At 42.4% G+C, this 16,617-nt stretch overlaps 1 protein-coding gene across 2 annotated transcripts in view; it reads left to right on the top strand.

Moving 5' to 3' along the window:
• klhdc8a (kelch domain containing 8A) overlaps window positions 1-16,378 on the top strand; it is a 68,335-nt gene extending 51,957 nt beyond the window's left edge. For both annotated transcript variants that reach the window (XM_075461990.1, XM_075461989.1), the window contains 3 exons: window positions 9,132-9,233; window positions 11,484-11,632; window positions 15,226-16,378. In XM_075461990.1, coding sequence (XP_075318105.1) covers window positions 9,132-9,233; window positions 11,484-11,632; window positions 15,226-15,279 — 305 coding nt within the window. In that variant the 3' untranslated portion in view covers window positions 15,280-16,378. The remainder of the gene's footprint in view (window positions 1-9,131; window positions 9,234-11,483; window positions 11,633-15,225) is intronic.
• Window positions 16,379-16,617: the final 239 nt, after the last annotated feature.

The following is a 16,617-nucleotide window of genomic DNA, read 5'->3' as shown; positions in this document are numbered from 1 at the left end:
TTTGTGGGATGTTTCATATGTAGAAATGCATATTTGCAAAAGAGGACTTTAGTATGTTGCTGTAAAAGTGGCTCTTCCCTTGATTTTGCTCTGCCAATGTGGCTCTTGTGAAAACAATAGTGAGTATCACTGCTCTAGGTGGTGTTTTTTTTCTTCTCTCCTTACTTTTTGCGGGTTTTGTTTTGTTTTGTTGTTGAATGTGGCGCTAAAGTAACACGTCGCTGTCGCAGACGGTTGCGTCCCATCAGTCTCTATCAGGTCTGACTCATGTGCGAATGCAAACTGAAACAGTTCCCGTGGGGAAGGGCAGTTATCAGAACGAAATTCGAGGAGGACCGTTCTTAGAACGGCTCTGTCCGAATGCGGCTTTTGTCTCCAGCAGTCAGGTGAAGAAGTAGCTGGAGAGGTCCTGAAGGCCTGTGCAGAACGGCCATGTTGGATTCTACAGTACCTCTTCAACCTTAATCCTGAGTTTGTAGAAGGTTCTGGTGCTGTGGAAGATATCCTGCCTTGTTCCAGTATCCCACATTACTGTGCATTTTGATTAAAGTTCAAATCATTTTACTTTTAGGTATCCCTCCATTTTTTTACTGACATGAAGGTTTCTCCTTGTCTTACAGTGGCCATTATCATTAACCTCACCTTGCAGAGAGACGGTTTACTACTCAGTGAGGCTGAATCCTCTTGGATTTCTTTGATTTCAGGATATTCTCCCAAATTCTCACCATCCCACAATGCAGCCAGATGACTTATCCCTCTACCTGGCAAAGACAGCCCAGAGTAACAGGTGAACAAATTGAGAAGGGAACAGGAGGAGAAATTGGAAAGCAAAAATCAATAACTCATTCTAGACAGCCGGGTATGTGGTCACACTTTGGGATCGGTCGAATGGAAGCCAAATAAAGCAGAACACAGGAGCGATAACGTAAATATATGATAATGGGGAGTGAGTCTGACTTGTGTGTGAGAGAGAGAGGAAGAAGGGCGGAAAGAGGACGCCCACCAATACACACAAACATAAGTGTGCACGTGTTGATGCACGCGCACGCAAACACATAGACGAGCGGCGAAGGCAGCCTCGTTTCTGCGATCTAATTTTGGTTGAGATGAGATGGAAGATGAGCTGTTGAGGGAGGGTTGGGGATGAGGAGCGCTTCAAATTACAAGATCTAGAAACAGATTGCTTTATTATCCATCTGCAGCAATATCTCTCCACACGTACACACAGTCATGCAATCTGCTGTCACACATTGATATCATATTACTCTTCCATTCCATATCGCCCGTATGAAGACGCACGTCTGTTAACGGATGTTGTAATGCAGGCTGCGTACAACAAGTACACTGAAAACCCAGAGAACTGAGTTGTTAACAAATTGTCAGAGAAGGAAACATTTCATCTCAGTTTTTTTTTCTTGTGACGCATTGGCAATTTATGAGCTCGGATCAGACTAAAACAAATTGAAAATTTGTGCATTTTCCCCTCAAACATCTTTTTCAGGGACCAAGAACTATTTCGGAGCTCAGGAACCGTGCATAGATACTTAAACCCTGAAGCCTAAGGGCTGTTTAAAGAAATAATTCAGTTATTAACAATCGACTTTGGTGACTTTGGTTACTGAATTACCATCTCTTTGTGCCCATCACCCAACCGAAGTGAGATAAGCAAAAGCTCTTGTCAGAGTATTGTGAAATGAGACCATTGACATGTAAATCCTAATTCTTTTTAAAGATTGTTCAAAGGATGCTTTTTAAGTAGGGTTGTGTGAAGTGAGAAGCCAATAGTTTATGTGTATGTGCAATACTCTGACTTTTTTGTATTCTGATTATGTTCTTAACAGGAGTTATGAATAAGATGCCCATACGAGTCGCACGCTTCATGCCTGAATTCCATCCCTCCACCACTGTGATCTTTGTTCCTTCATCATAATAACTGTCAGTTCACGGAGCATTCTCCGTTTCTCCCCTGGTCTAAAAAGTGCGTCTTTTTACCCTCTGGTCATCCAGATCTTGTGACAGAATTAAACCACCTGATCTCTGACAAAAACGTCCAAAATGAATAACCGAGTTTGTAAAAAGGAAGACAGAAGTTGTATAAATTAGCGGACCTGGCAACTCTGAAGCCATGTGTTATAAAGCTACTTCTGTTTACTCTGAATATGACCTCACTCAGGTTAAGGGGGTCTGAAAAGGCTGCTCAGATGGCAGTGTCTTATTCAGAGTATAGGCCTCAGTATGCCTCACCGTCGCTATCCATCAATCCGTCTCCATAGGCCGTACTTTCGAAGTTCTCCGTCGGGCTGTTGGATACGCAACGCAGTTCACCTCCTGATCAGTAGGCGTCGCTACGTTAAACGACCCAATCTCGCGACGTCTATCGTGAAAGTGGTTGATTGGTTGTTCACCTTCCGGCTCCGTTCCACTCCTCACAGTGAACGATGGCGACCGAGAGAGACAGACTGTTGTTGGAGTTGGAGCTTGTTGATTTTGAAATGCAAATAACTTTGACCAAATGTTGACCGGCCACACAGTAAACTCTTTCAAAAATGGCGGTGTTGTTGTTCTGAGAGGAAGGAGCTAAACCGGTAAAGTGATTCCGGAAATGATGTTGTCAGCCGACCAATCGCAACCCTTGCAGTCTCCGCGAGTCTCCGTCACGTCGATGGATAGATAGATAGGAATTTTGGCCGACGCACGCAAGCGACGGAGCTCTCCGTAGGCGACCATAAATCAGCCTTAAGATCTTGGCTTTTTATTGGAACATGGTTGCACATGTAAACATAGTATTTATTGTTAGAGTTTGAAGAATTAGAAAGTTTCCTGGCGGACAAGCTAAGCTAAAAGCTTCTTCGAAGGGAGGCCAAGAGCCAATTTTTTTCATCATTACAAACAATTTAAGCTGCAAAAAAATCTTGTAGGAGTTAAAACAAATGCTGTGCTGTTGATTTGTACACTGCATCTCTTCCACATCAGAAAAACAGAGGGTTAGAATGAACTGTGCACGTATGTAACTGCAGTTACAAACAGCTGTCCGACGCGGTGTAAAAATCAGTGTATTTCACTCAAAGTGCATGAAATGTTTGAGGTTAAATTTGAGGTTAACCCTAACCAGGTGTACGTTTTTAAGTACTACCTTAACTGAGGTTCCAAGCGGGCAGAGCCGATGCGACCAGCGTCCCTGTGCCGTGCTAAATTCTTCACAGGACTATGACAAAAAAGACAAATCATTGTGTTAATCAGACCTATGTGTCACCGTGCTGAGGGGATACAGTCTGCAGGGAAAAGCCAACCTGTAAAAGGGAAAAACGACCATGCTGCATGTTTGGTTGGTTGGTTGAAGAGAAAAAATAAATAAAAAGGACCCAAACACAACAAAGAAGACGGAATTAAGCAGAAATGAAAATGGAGCTAAAACTGGCTGGGCCATTGATTATTATTACATCAACACAGTGGGATACATTTCGTCCATGAGGATCACCTCTGCCGTATCTGAGATTCCACATGTGACAGACACAATTTATCAAAGACCAAGAACTAATCATCCCACTCTAGTTTTAATCATGAGGGAGAATTACAGAGAGCCGTGGATGGAATTACTATCTCACAGACTTACAAAGCCCAGCCTTCAGAGAGTGGCCTCATCTCCTTCTTCCCATTGTTCCACCCTCTCTCTGCCTGTGTTCTCTCTCGCTGCGTTTCCCTCTGTCTCTGCCTCTTTATTCTCCTTTTCCACCCTGTCAGAGTAGGATAATGTATGCTGGTGTTTTGCCCCGCAGTCCCAAAGAAATCTTGACGTGAAGACTTGTGTTATCCCTCCAAAGCAAACGGGAATTGGGCATGAAAATGCAGCCGTGTCTCTGAGGACTGCACCATTAGTCTGTAGCCTGAAGTTTCGACATGAAAATATTTTTACCCACGGAGACCAAATATAATGAATGTTCAGTGTGTATAGCTAAAGACAGAGGGTAACATTTGTGTGTTAGTCCATTTAGTGCCGGTATCATGGCTCTTATTTTCTTCCCTTGTGGTGTTAGCCTGCAAAATGAAGACTTTTTACCTTTGCAAGGAGACACATTAAATCTGGCTCTAAAGGCTCTAAAGGTTTTATGCACTAGGACATAATAAAGGAATCCTCTGGTAAATACCACAGACGTATTACACTGTAATCCACCCTCACTGCTTCCATAGGAATTAAAGCCAGGTGCTGCGAATCAAATACACTTGAAGAACTGATCATCAGTAAGTGTGAGCACCTGTATGAAATGTAAATGTATTTTATTTCTGCAGCCCTTTACAAACAATCATTATGATGTACCAAATGTACATAAATAAAGAGAAGAATAAGTAAAAAACAAATAAAAACAATAAAAGAACAGTGAAAGCAATAAAATACAACAAAATCAAATAAGATAAAATAAGATAAAAGTGTCATCATGCTACTGGGTATTAAAAGCCATCCTAAATAAGCAGGTTTTTAGCCTAGATTTGAAGAGGCCCAGGTCAGAAATAAAATGCAGCTGGACGGGGGGCTTATTCCAGAGCCTGGGGGCAGCTTTGGGAAAAGGCTCGGTCACCTCAGAGCTCTACCAGGACTGTTAAAAGCTCAGATAAATACGACGGGGTGAGGCCGTTAAGCATTTTAAACATTAAAAGTTTAAAATCAGTTCTATAAAGAACAGGAAGCCAATGGAGGGAGTTAAGAACAGGAGTGATGTGCACACGTCTGTTGGTGTTGGTTAAAAGACGGGCAGCAGCGTTCTCTACCAGCTGAAGGCGGCTGAGAGAAGACTGGGAGACACCCACATAAAGCGCATTGCAACAGTCTGACCTTGAGCTGATTAGGGCATGGATGGCTTTCTCAAGGTCATGATGACTTAAAAACATTTTAACTTTGGCCAGGAGACGCAGCTGGAAAAAACTAGTCCTGACGATTTGTTTTTAATTTGTTTGTCCGACCTCAGATCAAAGGTCAAAGGTCACTCCCAGATTTCTGACGGTTGAACTAAGCTTTGAAGACAAGGTGCCAAAGCCAGCCGTCACAGTATCCCCAAACACAATGCATTCAGTTTTTTCATCATTTAAATGAAGAAAATTTTGGGCCAACCACTGCTTAAAGGGACAGTTCGCCTCTTTTGACATGAAGCTGTATGACATCCCATATCAGCAACATCATTATGAACATTTTCTTACCCCCTGCTGCGTCCTGTGAGCAGAGTTCCAGCCTCGTTTTGGTGTTGATGAAGGTAGTCCGGCTAGTTGGCTGGGGCCACAATAATAAAGCGTCTTGCTTCTCAAAACAATATGCGTTCAAAAGAGTAATACATTTGCATCACAAAATCGTTCTCGATGAAAAAGTCAGACCTCACTACGCTTGGCGCTATTTTTGCCTCCCTTGATCCCTTGATCAATGCGTCCAATGTAGACCGTGCAGACCGAAGAGCAGACCGAGCAGTAAACACCGTAACAGGTGCGGCTATCGCTAGGTGGTCTGACTTTTTCATCGAGGCTGGAACTCTGCTCACAGGACGCAGCAGGGGGTAAGTCAATGTTCATAAATGATGTTGCTAATGCAAACGGAATTCATTGAACTGTACAGATTAGCAGGAAGCGGTTGTGTAATACACAAAGGAAAGAGGCTTTTCCCCTGAGAGGAGGGCAGAACAGAGGAGACGGCCAGCTGTGATCGCTCCTCAGTGTAACTTAGCCAGACTGCAATGGGAAACGCAGCTCTTCATTACACACTGCTGAAACACTCCACATGTGGCCTCATTCTGCACTTCTGTCTGTTTGTCCTAATGCTGTTTGTCTCTCCCTCTTGTTTAAGATGGAAAATAAATTAAGGGGGCGGGGGCGTGTGATCGTGAAAAGAAAGGAATTGAGGAGTTAGACAGTAAGAGCAATGCAAAAACAAAGATAAGAAAGGCAAGGCATCTTTATTTATATAGCGCATTTCATACCACAGGCAAGTCAATGTGCTTTACAAAAAGACAAGGCATTTAAAGAACAGCATAAAGCAGCATAAAACAAGCAATTTAAAGAGAATAAAAAAATAGAATAAAAATTAAAACGCAGTTAAAAGCAGTCAAAGAAGAGGGGAAAAAGAAAAATATAAACTCAACCATTAGCACACTGAAAGAGAAATGTTTTTAACCTGGATTTAAAAGTGGCTTTAAAAGACTTGAGAACTGGGGTGATGTGATGTGATCTCTTTGTTCTGGTTAAAACTCGGGCTGCAGAAAAGAGCAAAGGAGAAACAAGAAGAAACAAGAGCAACACTTCCCCTCCTGCTCTGTCTCTATCACTCTAATTCTTCCTCCCCCTAACGAAGTTATCTTTCTTCCTCTGTCATGATTTTATCCGTCTGGGCTTCTTTCAGATAAACAAGAATAGGCAACAACAACGCCTAAAAGTAAAAGAAAATGATCTGCGGGGGGGGGGGGGGGGGGGGGGGTCACAGAGAACACCACCAGCACTAAGTGTTGGATCATTTAAGGAGATTAGATTAAAAAAAAGTGCCAAGTCTTCCACACCTGTGCCTCCACTGATTGTGTTTAATGGAGTTTCCCAGTATTTCGGGATTAAAGCATCCAGTAGCTTTTTTTGATATTGGATCGAACTAACCAACACTCATCACTGCACCTGGGTTCAATTCCCATCAGTCAGAATTCACTTTCGGCTGCAGCTATGCAGCAGTGGGTTGGAAGCTGTTGAGGGATCTCAGAACTGTCCCTGTTCCAGCAGCTCCAGCTGCAGCTTTCTGAAGATAAACGCTCCTGCAACAAGACATTAACTTTAAGATTAAGATAAACTTTAAGATTAAGATTAACTTTAAGATCAAGATTTCCATCAAATCCTGAATTTTTAAGTCCTGAGTTGTATGTTTGTCCTGAATTGCTTGAGCGAGTCCTCATTACGGAGCATAGACTAGTTTAAGCTAATCAGCACAGTTAAAGGGGAGGTTCGGTGTTTTTAAACCTTATTTCTGGCATAAAATGCGTTCATCTACTCACCGATAACAGAAAAACGATCTCCAGTGATCTAAATATCGTCCGAAGGACGCCGACTTTCACCAAACTGTTATCGGTGAGTAGATGAACGTATTTTATGCCAGAAATGAGATCCAGGTTTAAAAAAAACCTAAAAACTTCCCATTTAAGTTGAGGAACTTTTTAGCTCGACTTTTAAATGAACTACTGTCCATGTACCGGTATACAGACACAGGAGGTCCCGACTGCACAGTCCACAATATGATCTGTCTTTGTGATAAATAAAGTACTTTTTCCTCCTGTTTTTTCCATTTCACTTCATGTGACAAGCGGTATGTCCCTTCCCAGAAATAAACTTCTGCCGTTGGCAAAATCGTACCATGTCTAGCTGGATAGCTTTTCCAGCTCTGTACATTTCATTCATTCTGCACGCTGAGTGAGATGAACGCCATCCTTTGTAGTTTCTCTCTGTTGCTACCAGCTTCTTCTGTTGCCTCTGGGTCAAAGCCCGTTCAGCGAACCGCGGCGGATATGACACCCAGCTCAGTTTGGGTCCAGCTGAAACTTTACACGCATGAGTAATTTGTCCACAAGCAGCCTCGTGTGCGTGTGTTTGTCCCACTTTGAGACATTCGGTCATGCACAGTTTCAGTCAGACTGACATCTTTAAAGGGATAGTTTGCCTCTTTTGACATGAAGCTGTATGACATCCCATATTAGCAATATAATTTTTGAACATCTTCTTACCCCCTGCTGCGTCCTGTGAGCAGAGTTCCAGCCTCGTTTTGGCTTTGACGAAGGTAGTCCGGCTAGTTGGCTGGGGTTTAAAAAATAAAGCGTCTTGCTTCTCAAAACAAAATGCGTTCAAAAGAGTAATACATTTGCATCACAAAATTGTTCAACAAAAAAAGTCAGACCTCACAATCGCTTGGCGCTATTTTCTCTCCCTTCGTATCACTACGGGCTGTGTAAACTGTGCAGACCGAGCAGTCCCCTGCTTCCGAGCAGCAAACACCGTAACAGGTGCGGCTGTCGGCAGGCGGCAGCAGGCAGTGATACGAAGGGAGAGAAAATAGGGCCAAGAGATTGTGAGGTCTGACTTTTTCTGGATGAACGATTTTATGATGCAAATGTATTACTCTTTTGAACGCATATTGTTTTGAGAAGCAAGACGCTTTATTTTTTAAACCCCAGCCAACTAGCCGGACTACCTTCATCAACACCAAAACGAGGCTGGAACTCTGCTCACAGGACGCAGCAGGGGGTAAGAAGATGTTCATAAATGATGTTGCTGATATGGGATGTCATACAGCTTCATGTCAAAAGAGGCGAACTATCCCTTTAACATGTACTTTGAAAGTCTGGTTTTAGTTGGACTAACACAAAGATTGGATTTTTTTTCTAATGTCAACACACCTGTTTGTGTTGCACGACTACAGTCATTCACAGTCAAAACCCATGGAAGAGTCCCTCATTGGGTCAGGAAAAGCTGTGCTCTTATGTAAACAACCAACCTCAATCTAAAGCCAACTTGTAATGCTGTATTATTGTGAATTGGTATTTTTATTATTGCACAGTGCCGTGTATTTATATCCGGGAATGTTTTTTTTTTTTTTAGAATGAATTCTGCTCCGAGCGCTGGTTCAGCCACTCACCACTGAAACCAAAGCGAAGATTTCGCTCACAAAGAAAGCGACGTAAACAAGCAATGTGATGCCTAAAATTAAACAGCCTGCGTTCGTTTTAATCATTAGCATTTACTAATTCAGATATTTCAGTGAAGTCCGTCCAACAGCAGTATCCTCACATGTTCTTCCTCCCTGTTGTAGTTTGACCTCTCTGCTCCCCCTCCTCCCTTCTGTCTGCGCTCTGCATTTGTTCTAACCTCTTTACGTCCTTGCCAGGTGCGTGCGTGTGTGTGTGTGTGTGTGTGTGTGTGTGGGTCTACATGTTCTGGCTACAGCTGCCTCATGGGTGACCTGTTTGTGCAGGACATACTCTGAAAACTCAGCAGCATCCTGTCTAGCTGAAAGCGGACTGCAGTGTCTCTGGAATTCACCTCAGCTACTTCATAACCTTGTGCTGCACTTAAGCACACCCATTTGTTCACTCCAGCTGTCTGTTGTTCTCCTATTTCTTCCTCAGGCACCTGGCTGAAGTCAGAGGAGACGGTGGCTATGAAAACTAAGAGAGCTGACTTTGCCGCCGCCTTCCTGCGCGGCCGGATGGTGGTCGCAGGAGGCCTTGGTAAGAGGGACGAACTGGACACAAAGTCAATTTGGTTTTTGACAAAGCTTCACGCTCAGATGAGATGAGAAGTTAGGGAAAGCTATGACCCAAGCAGCAGTCTGCATCCGCAGCTTCAACAGCAGCGACTGTAAGCGCACAAACACACTAAACAGCAGAGGTCACATGAAGAATCAGACTGTGTATCTGCTCACTTTCCGCAGCTTTAGAAACAAACCATTCAGGGATCAGACATTAGCAGCTGTGACTCTGGCCTGCTGGGCCTGGAACATCCCTCAGAAGTGGTTGCTTTTAAGAAGGTTAACGGCAGAGTCGATAGGCAAGGCAAGGCAAGTTTATCTGTACAGCACAATTCAACTACAAGGCGATTCAAAGTGCTTTACAGAGACATTAAAACAGTACAAAATAAAAAGCACGATTTAAATTTTAAACAAAAAAGAAAGAAATAAGAACAATAGATAAAATCAGATAAAATCAGGAGTTAAAATGTGATTAAGTTTTGAAACTCAAGCTTCAGATTTGGAGCTTTATTCAAAAGCAGCTGAAAATAGGTGTGTCTTCAGCCTGGACTTAAACACACTGAGTGTTTCAGCTGATCTGAGGCTTTCTGGGAGTTTGTTCCAGACATGTGGAGCATAGAAGCTGAATGCAGCTCTTCCATGTCTGGTTCTGACTCTGGGAACTGATAAAAGACCAGATCCAGATGAGCTGAGGGGTCTGGGAGGTTCATACTGGGTCAGGAGGTCACTGATGTGTTCTGGTCCTGGACCATTCAGAGCTTTATAGAGCAGCATCAGAACTTTAAAGTCTGTCCTCTGATGGACAGGCAGCTGGTGTAAAGACCTCAATTAGGAACTCAATTTAACACAGATACATGAACAGTGTTTAGGTTTTATAGATATACATTACCTCACAGTGCCTGCAAATGTGCATCTCGCATCATACAGTAACAAATATGGGATAGTGAGACCGGCCTAGTTACAGCGGCTAGCAGCCAGCTGGCCTCGCTACTAAGATGGCCACCCAAGGTGATAACATCTGCCTGTGTGATCTTGGGCATAAGAGATTTTTTTTTTAAAGATAAAGCTTAAAAACTTTCCATTACTGAGAGCAGAGATGAGTTTTTAAGGGATCGATAAGTGCTGGACAGGAATGTTAATACTTGTGTGGGAACTTAGCTGCAGCTTCTCGTATAAATGAAGCAGTACTTCTCGTTGTCTTTTCTGGTTTTTACTGATACAAAAAAAAGACTATCACAGGACAATAAAACAACGACAAAATTTCAACTCGAGATAGAAACGTTTTTTTTCCAACTGAACTTTTGCTTCTTCTACTATTCGAACCTTGACCTATTCTCAACTGACATATAAACAAAGAAACGCCCCCTTGTGGTCTAAACATGCAACACCACATACAAGAATAAATTAAATCAGGTTTAGAAATAACTGTTCTTTTAATACTATCTATATAATATTTAAACTAAATCTGAATGTAAATAATAATATTTTCAATTTAGCATGAATCTCCCAAGAGCAAAACGTTTTCTTAGAATATTCGCTCATCATATTCTTTTCAGGATTGACTACCAGTTTAGTCCTAATACAGGTTGTCTTATTAAAGCAATACTATGTAGCATTTCTACCTTAAAATAACAGCTTGAAAAAAAATTTGCGGCTAGAATGAGTTTTAATATTACGATTGGCCTGTCTGCTATGCCCTTCGGGGGTCTGAGTTAGAAAAACTGCGCTATGTAACTTTGCTGGAGCGGCCCGGGAGCTGAGCGGAAGTACTTCGACTTGCTTTCTGGCACACCTACCGCAAAAACAAATAGACCCTTCTCACGCTCGCAGGTACATTTGATTACTCTTACCTTCTCGGTCGACATAGCTTGCACCTTCTGACTCCTCGCCGGTTCGTCAACAAACGTGAAACGTGAAAGCGAAAGGGTGTTGTATTTACGACAGTGTAACCGTACATTACCTCCAAGCCTGTAGGGGGAGCTCCATAGTGGGCTTTTTGAGAAGTTACATTGTATCGCTTTAAGTTATACTTTTCGATTAGCTAAATGGAATTTGGACGCATTCATGTTCCATTTGAGAAATCTTCAGCACGCCGGCAAGAATAATAAAACTTAAGGACATTTTCAAGGTCTTTGATAAGTGTGTGTGTGTGTGTGTTTGTGTGTGTGTGTGTGTGTGTGTGTGTGTGTGTGTGTGTGTGTGTGTGTGTGTTGTCCTAATTCATTATTAGGTCATGAGCCCTCAGCTCTGGACACAGTCGAGGGCTTTCATCCTCAGAGGAAGAAGTGGGAGAGGTTGGCTCCAATGAACTCCCCCAGATGCTCCGCCTCTTCCATCGTCATCAGAGACCGCCTCCTTGTGGTGGGAGGAGTCAACCAGGTACACCGGGGCCCATTATTACAATTAAATACGTCCATACAGTTATTGCAGAGTACCAGTTGTACTATTGACTGATGATGACACATGATCGCTTTTGCAAGTGGACCAAAGTGTACCCTTTTTTTTTAGTGTCACTCTTAGTGTTGGAGCAGTGATTTCAGGGTATTTAAGGGGCTTTTTGCAGAATACATCAGACCCTCCCGGAGGGCCCTGAGTGGTCGCTCTGGGTTACAGCATTTATTCCCATATTTATTGCTTAAAAAATTGGGACTAATAGTAACTGGTTTGGTGACATGATACACATAGAATGTACAAAGCTATTAGCCACTGTAGGAACCTTCTGCAGTTCCTAGAACCTTTTCAGGAACGGGGCCGTTTTTTCCCCTCATTCGCACATACAGGAACTCGGGACCACGGCCCTCAGTTCCTGGAACCATTTCAGCTCCTTCTCCTCAGCTGGGTCTGTTCTGGTTTCCATAGCAACACATCTGACGGAGGTGTTTGGTGGTCGGTAGCTCCGCCCCTTGTCATGTTGTCAGGCTGAAATGTTTCCTCATACGACACGGACACAACCTGCGCGTGTTTAATAAGTTAAACCTCCACGTGGTCTCCTTTGTCTGCGGCGCTCTGCTCTCCTTTCTTCATGAAACCAAGAAGTATGGCCTGCGCTCCATCCTGCGTCTCCTGACTCTCTCTGTGAGCTCTTCCAGCCTCCATGTTAGACGCCCGATGTGATCGTCCATGATTAATATCACCATCATGCAGACCATGAACACGGTGGCCTCCCCGCTCTCCATGTTAGCTTCTTGGTGGTGTTTTTTTCTTCTCTCCTTACTTTTACCGGGTTTTGTTTTGTTTTGTTGTTGAATGTGGCGCTAAAGTAACACGTCGCTGTCGCAGACGGCTGCGTCGCATCAGTCTCTATCAGGTCTCGACTCATGTGTGAATGCAAACTGAAACAGTTCCCCTGGAGAAGGGCAGTTATCAGAACAAAATTCGAGGGGGACCGTTCTTAGAACGGCTCTGTCCGAATGCGGCTATTGCGACAGCAAGTTACCGAAGCTCAGATCATATTGTGTGTATTTCGTATTCTTTGAGATTTACCACTGAGCTTTCTTCCCCCAAAACTTTGTTTTTTGGAGAGATTTTTATCCGTTGGTTTAGAAGCTGTGCAGTTTGAGTGATTTTTGTCCTCCTATGTCAGACTTTTTTGAACATCATGTTGTGATGAGTTACCATGCCAATGGAAAAGTTGTATACAAACAGGAGCAGTTGAATAAGCTTTTCAAAAGCCAAGTAATGCCAGGCAAAAGACCCCAAATCCAGAGTCCAAATCCAAAGTTTGAAGAGGAAACACCGTGGATGTCGGGAAGGAGCGAAGCAGAAAGAGTTGATGGAGGTTCAAACCAAATCTTCCCTAAATCATCATGGGGAATGTGAGATTGCTATTAATAAAATGATGAGCAAATAGTGGACACCAACACCTCTCCAGACGGTTTTCAGGCTTGGGCAGACAAAGATATCGGGAGCAGCGGCACAAGCAAAGGTGGAGATATCACAGTGCTTGTTAGCAACAGATGACATAGTCCTGGACATGTCATCTATTGAACTGTGAGCATATATACACATATATGCATATACACACGTATATTTGCTCTGGTATTTCCTCTGCTGAATAGAAAACCAAGACACTATTTAACATCAGATTAAAAAAGATTTGTTTGAAAGCTTTACCTTACTCCCACCCACACGGTGGGTTCTCATCATAATTGATCCTGATAATCTACCAGTGAGGGATTTAAAATTTAAGCTATGATGGCGATATTTAAGGGACTGTGTTCAAGATTGAGTTATTAATTGTATGGATTATGGAGTTAAATGTGTTGAAATATCACACACAGTTCCCAGTTGCATTTGTACGTTACATCTTTCTGAGAAGAAATGATTTCTGCCGTCTGTTAGATTATACATCAGCTCTCCAAACCTTGCTACAGTCACAGCTGAGGCCCAGCTGTATATCACTGCGGATTACAGTCATTTTAAATGGGGAAATAGCAAAGGAAATTAAATAGCAATTTATCCTTTCAGTCAGTTTACTGGCTCTTGTACACTGGAAAAAAATCAAAGTCTTACCAAGTATATTTGTCAAAATATCTCATTACACTTAATATAAGACACAACTGCCTAACAAGTACTATTTCAGCCAGATATAGGGACTTGTTTGAAGATAATACATTGACGGGGGAGATTGGAGTTCCACTCACTGGCCATACCGTTCAGGGCCCTCCATGCAAGTGCCTTCCTCACTTTTAGATCTTGCTCAGTTGAGTTGACCCATGAGCCCAGGTATTTGAAGTTTGTAAAATCAAGCCAGATATAGGGACTTGTTTGAAGACAATACATCTGGAATATCTTGTTAAATTAAAAAGTCTGATTTCATATTAAACAAGCTTTTTTTGACATTTGAAGAGGTTTTTAAGCTAATTTCAAGATCACTTTTATCTCAAAAGTCCTAAATATCACATCTTATTTCAAGAAATCTTGACAAGACGATTTTCACTAGTTCCATTGGCAGATTTTTTTTGCTTATTTCAAGCAAAAACGTCTTGTATTTGCTGTTTTTCTTGCTTATTTTTGGAGGGGCATTTTTTCCAGTGTATGAAAGTAGTAGGCAGTGGAGGATCTGTCATGGTTTGGGGGGCTGCTTTTCAGCCAGTGGTTTTGAGGATCTTGACAAAACTGATGAAATTCCAAAGTACTGTCTGAACTTGCTCTGTACATGCAGTACCATCTGGAAAGCCTCTTATTGGCACAGGTTTCATTTTTGTCATAACTTGATAGATAAAACACACACTGGAACACTAGCAGTCATGGACTGGCCTTCCCAGAGCCCAGAGCCCTTCATTACTGAAGCAGTGTGGGATCATGTTGGCAGAGAACGGAACACAAGGCAGCCCACATCCAAAGAAGAGCTTTGGGATGTCCTTCAAGAAGCCTGGAGAACTATTCCTGAAGACTCCTTAAAGAAATGACAAGAGAGCTTGTGGTATTTTTTGTTTTATGTATAAACGATGAAAAGAGAGATTCAGTTATCTTTTCAATAAATCGCTACTCCCATTTCCTGTTTTCCTGCAATTTAAAATGCAAGGCGACGTAAGACTTTTGAACAGCACTGTGAGGCTGGAGCACTCACTGGTCACTTTATATATTTTAAACTGTTTTTTAAATTCTTAGATTGTTTTTAAAGTGTTTATAATTGTATAAACATTTTTATTGCTTTATTATTTCTGCTACTGGATGCTTGAATTTCCTTCGGGATCAATAAAGTATCTATCTATCTATCTATCTATCTATCTATCTATCTATCTATCTATCTATCTATCTATCCATCCATCTAAAATTCTATTCGATCTTTGTAACCTAATATGTGACAAAGGTCTAAACTATAAAAACTTTGTGATACACAGGCTATTTGGGGATTGAGCTTTTTTGACAGAACAGTGCTGTGTTTTCATCAACATTGACTCCGGCGTCCATTGGCAGATATGTACAGCCTCTGACCGCTGATTTTCCTTCACTTCTGCCTCTGCCAGGTTCCCAGCTCGGACCACGAGATTCTCTATGTCAAAGAGGAGGAGTATCTGTAGCCCTTTGTGACTGACTCCAGATGATTGCTGCTGAGCAGCGGCTCCACTTTCCTCCTCTTTGGACAACTCTCCTGAATCAGACGGTTGTGCAGTATTTGGGAAGCACTGAAAAGCACTGATGGGAGTCTGGCTGTCTCACGGAATACAGAAGGTAACACTGCCCCCTGGTGGGCACAGCTGACCCACATGGAAGCACATATATGCACCACGGAAGAGCTGGTTCTGTCTTTGTACTGGGTGAATACTGTTGATGTGTGACTCTGCTGCGTTGTACGTTGTAGTGCATACTTGGAGAAGGAACTACTTTGTAGCCATCATGTCTAGTACTGTAGACGAATATGTACAGGAGACCTGTTTAACTGCATATTTGCATTTCATGTCTGTATTTGTGTCTTTATGTTGTAAGAACTCGATGGAATGAATTACAAAACATCTTGTTTTTAGTGTAATCGTGTGACTTTGATAGTTCTCTATGATTTAACATCATCTATATGAAGAAACGGTTTAATGTGTGGTTAATTAACTGCTCCAGCACAATTTGCACTAAAGCTGTTAGGACTGTGTGGAGGTTACATCATCTACGATGTGCTTTAGTGGTGACACTTGAAATGCTGTAACATCACTTCTTTGTGGTGCAGCAGTGCATATTTGCTGCTATGATCACGGACACAATGTAACACATTGCAGACGCAGAAGAAAACTGTGTATTTCTTGTTTAGGTTCTTACTGCACGGCTCTGCAGACAAAGTGAAGGATCCTGTTTGATTTCTGGAACGATAGTACCCTTTTTATTCTGGCAGCAATACGAGTTGTGTGTTTCTGTGCTGTAATAATCCTCCCTGGAGTTTTTCTGTCAGGCTGTGACTTTACAGATTTTTTTTTGTATTATTATTTTAAAGGGTTGGCCCTATAATTATCGTGCCATCAGATGTCACGTCTGCTGTTCTTCTCGGCAAAGCCTCGTCTCTTTGGCTCGGTTTGGGACGTAACAGTTGAAGGACCTGTGGGGGGATTCTTTTTTTAATCATCGTGCTGAGAAGTCGTCTCCTGCTGAGTTATACTTGATTTTAAACACGAGCAATCTTTGTTTTCTCCTATCATGTTGACAGCATTGAGTTGTGTTTTATTCGATGAAATAAATTCAACCTCTACGTTGTGTTATTGCTCTTGTTTCCCACAAGATGGCAGCGATGACACGCGCCCGTCCACACGTTTGTGGAGGCGCAGGCCGAGTAAAATGACTGCAGACTGGTAAATATGCTGGTATGCTGTCCGGGTCAAATGTTGTTCTCTAAGTCTATCTGAGCAGAAATGACAAACGTTCTTAAAGGCGACGTC

The sequence above is a fragment of the Odontesthes bonariensis genome, chromosome 3 (assembly GCF_027942865.1).
Source record: "Odontesthes bonariensis isolate fOdoBon6 chromosome 3, fOdoBon6.hap1, whole genome shotgun sequence".
NCBI classification, from domain to species: domain Eukaryota; kingdom Metazoa; phylum Chordata; class Actinopteri; order Atheriniformes; family Atherinopsidae; genus Odontesthes; species Odontesthes bonariensis.
Note: the sequence above shows the minus strand (reverse complement) of the source record. Positions and strands in the feature narration are given on the sequence as shown.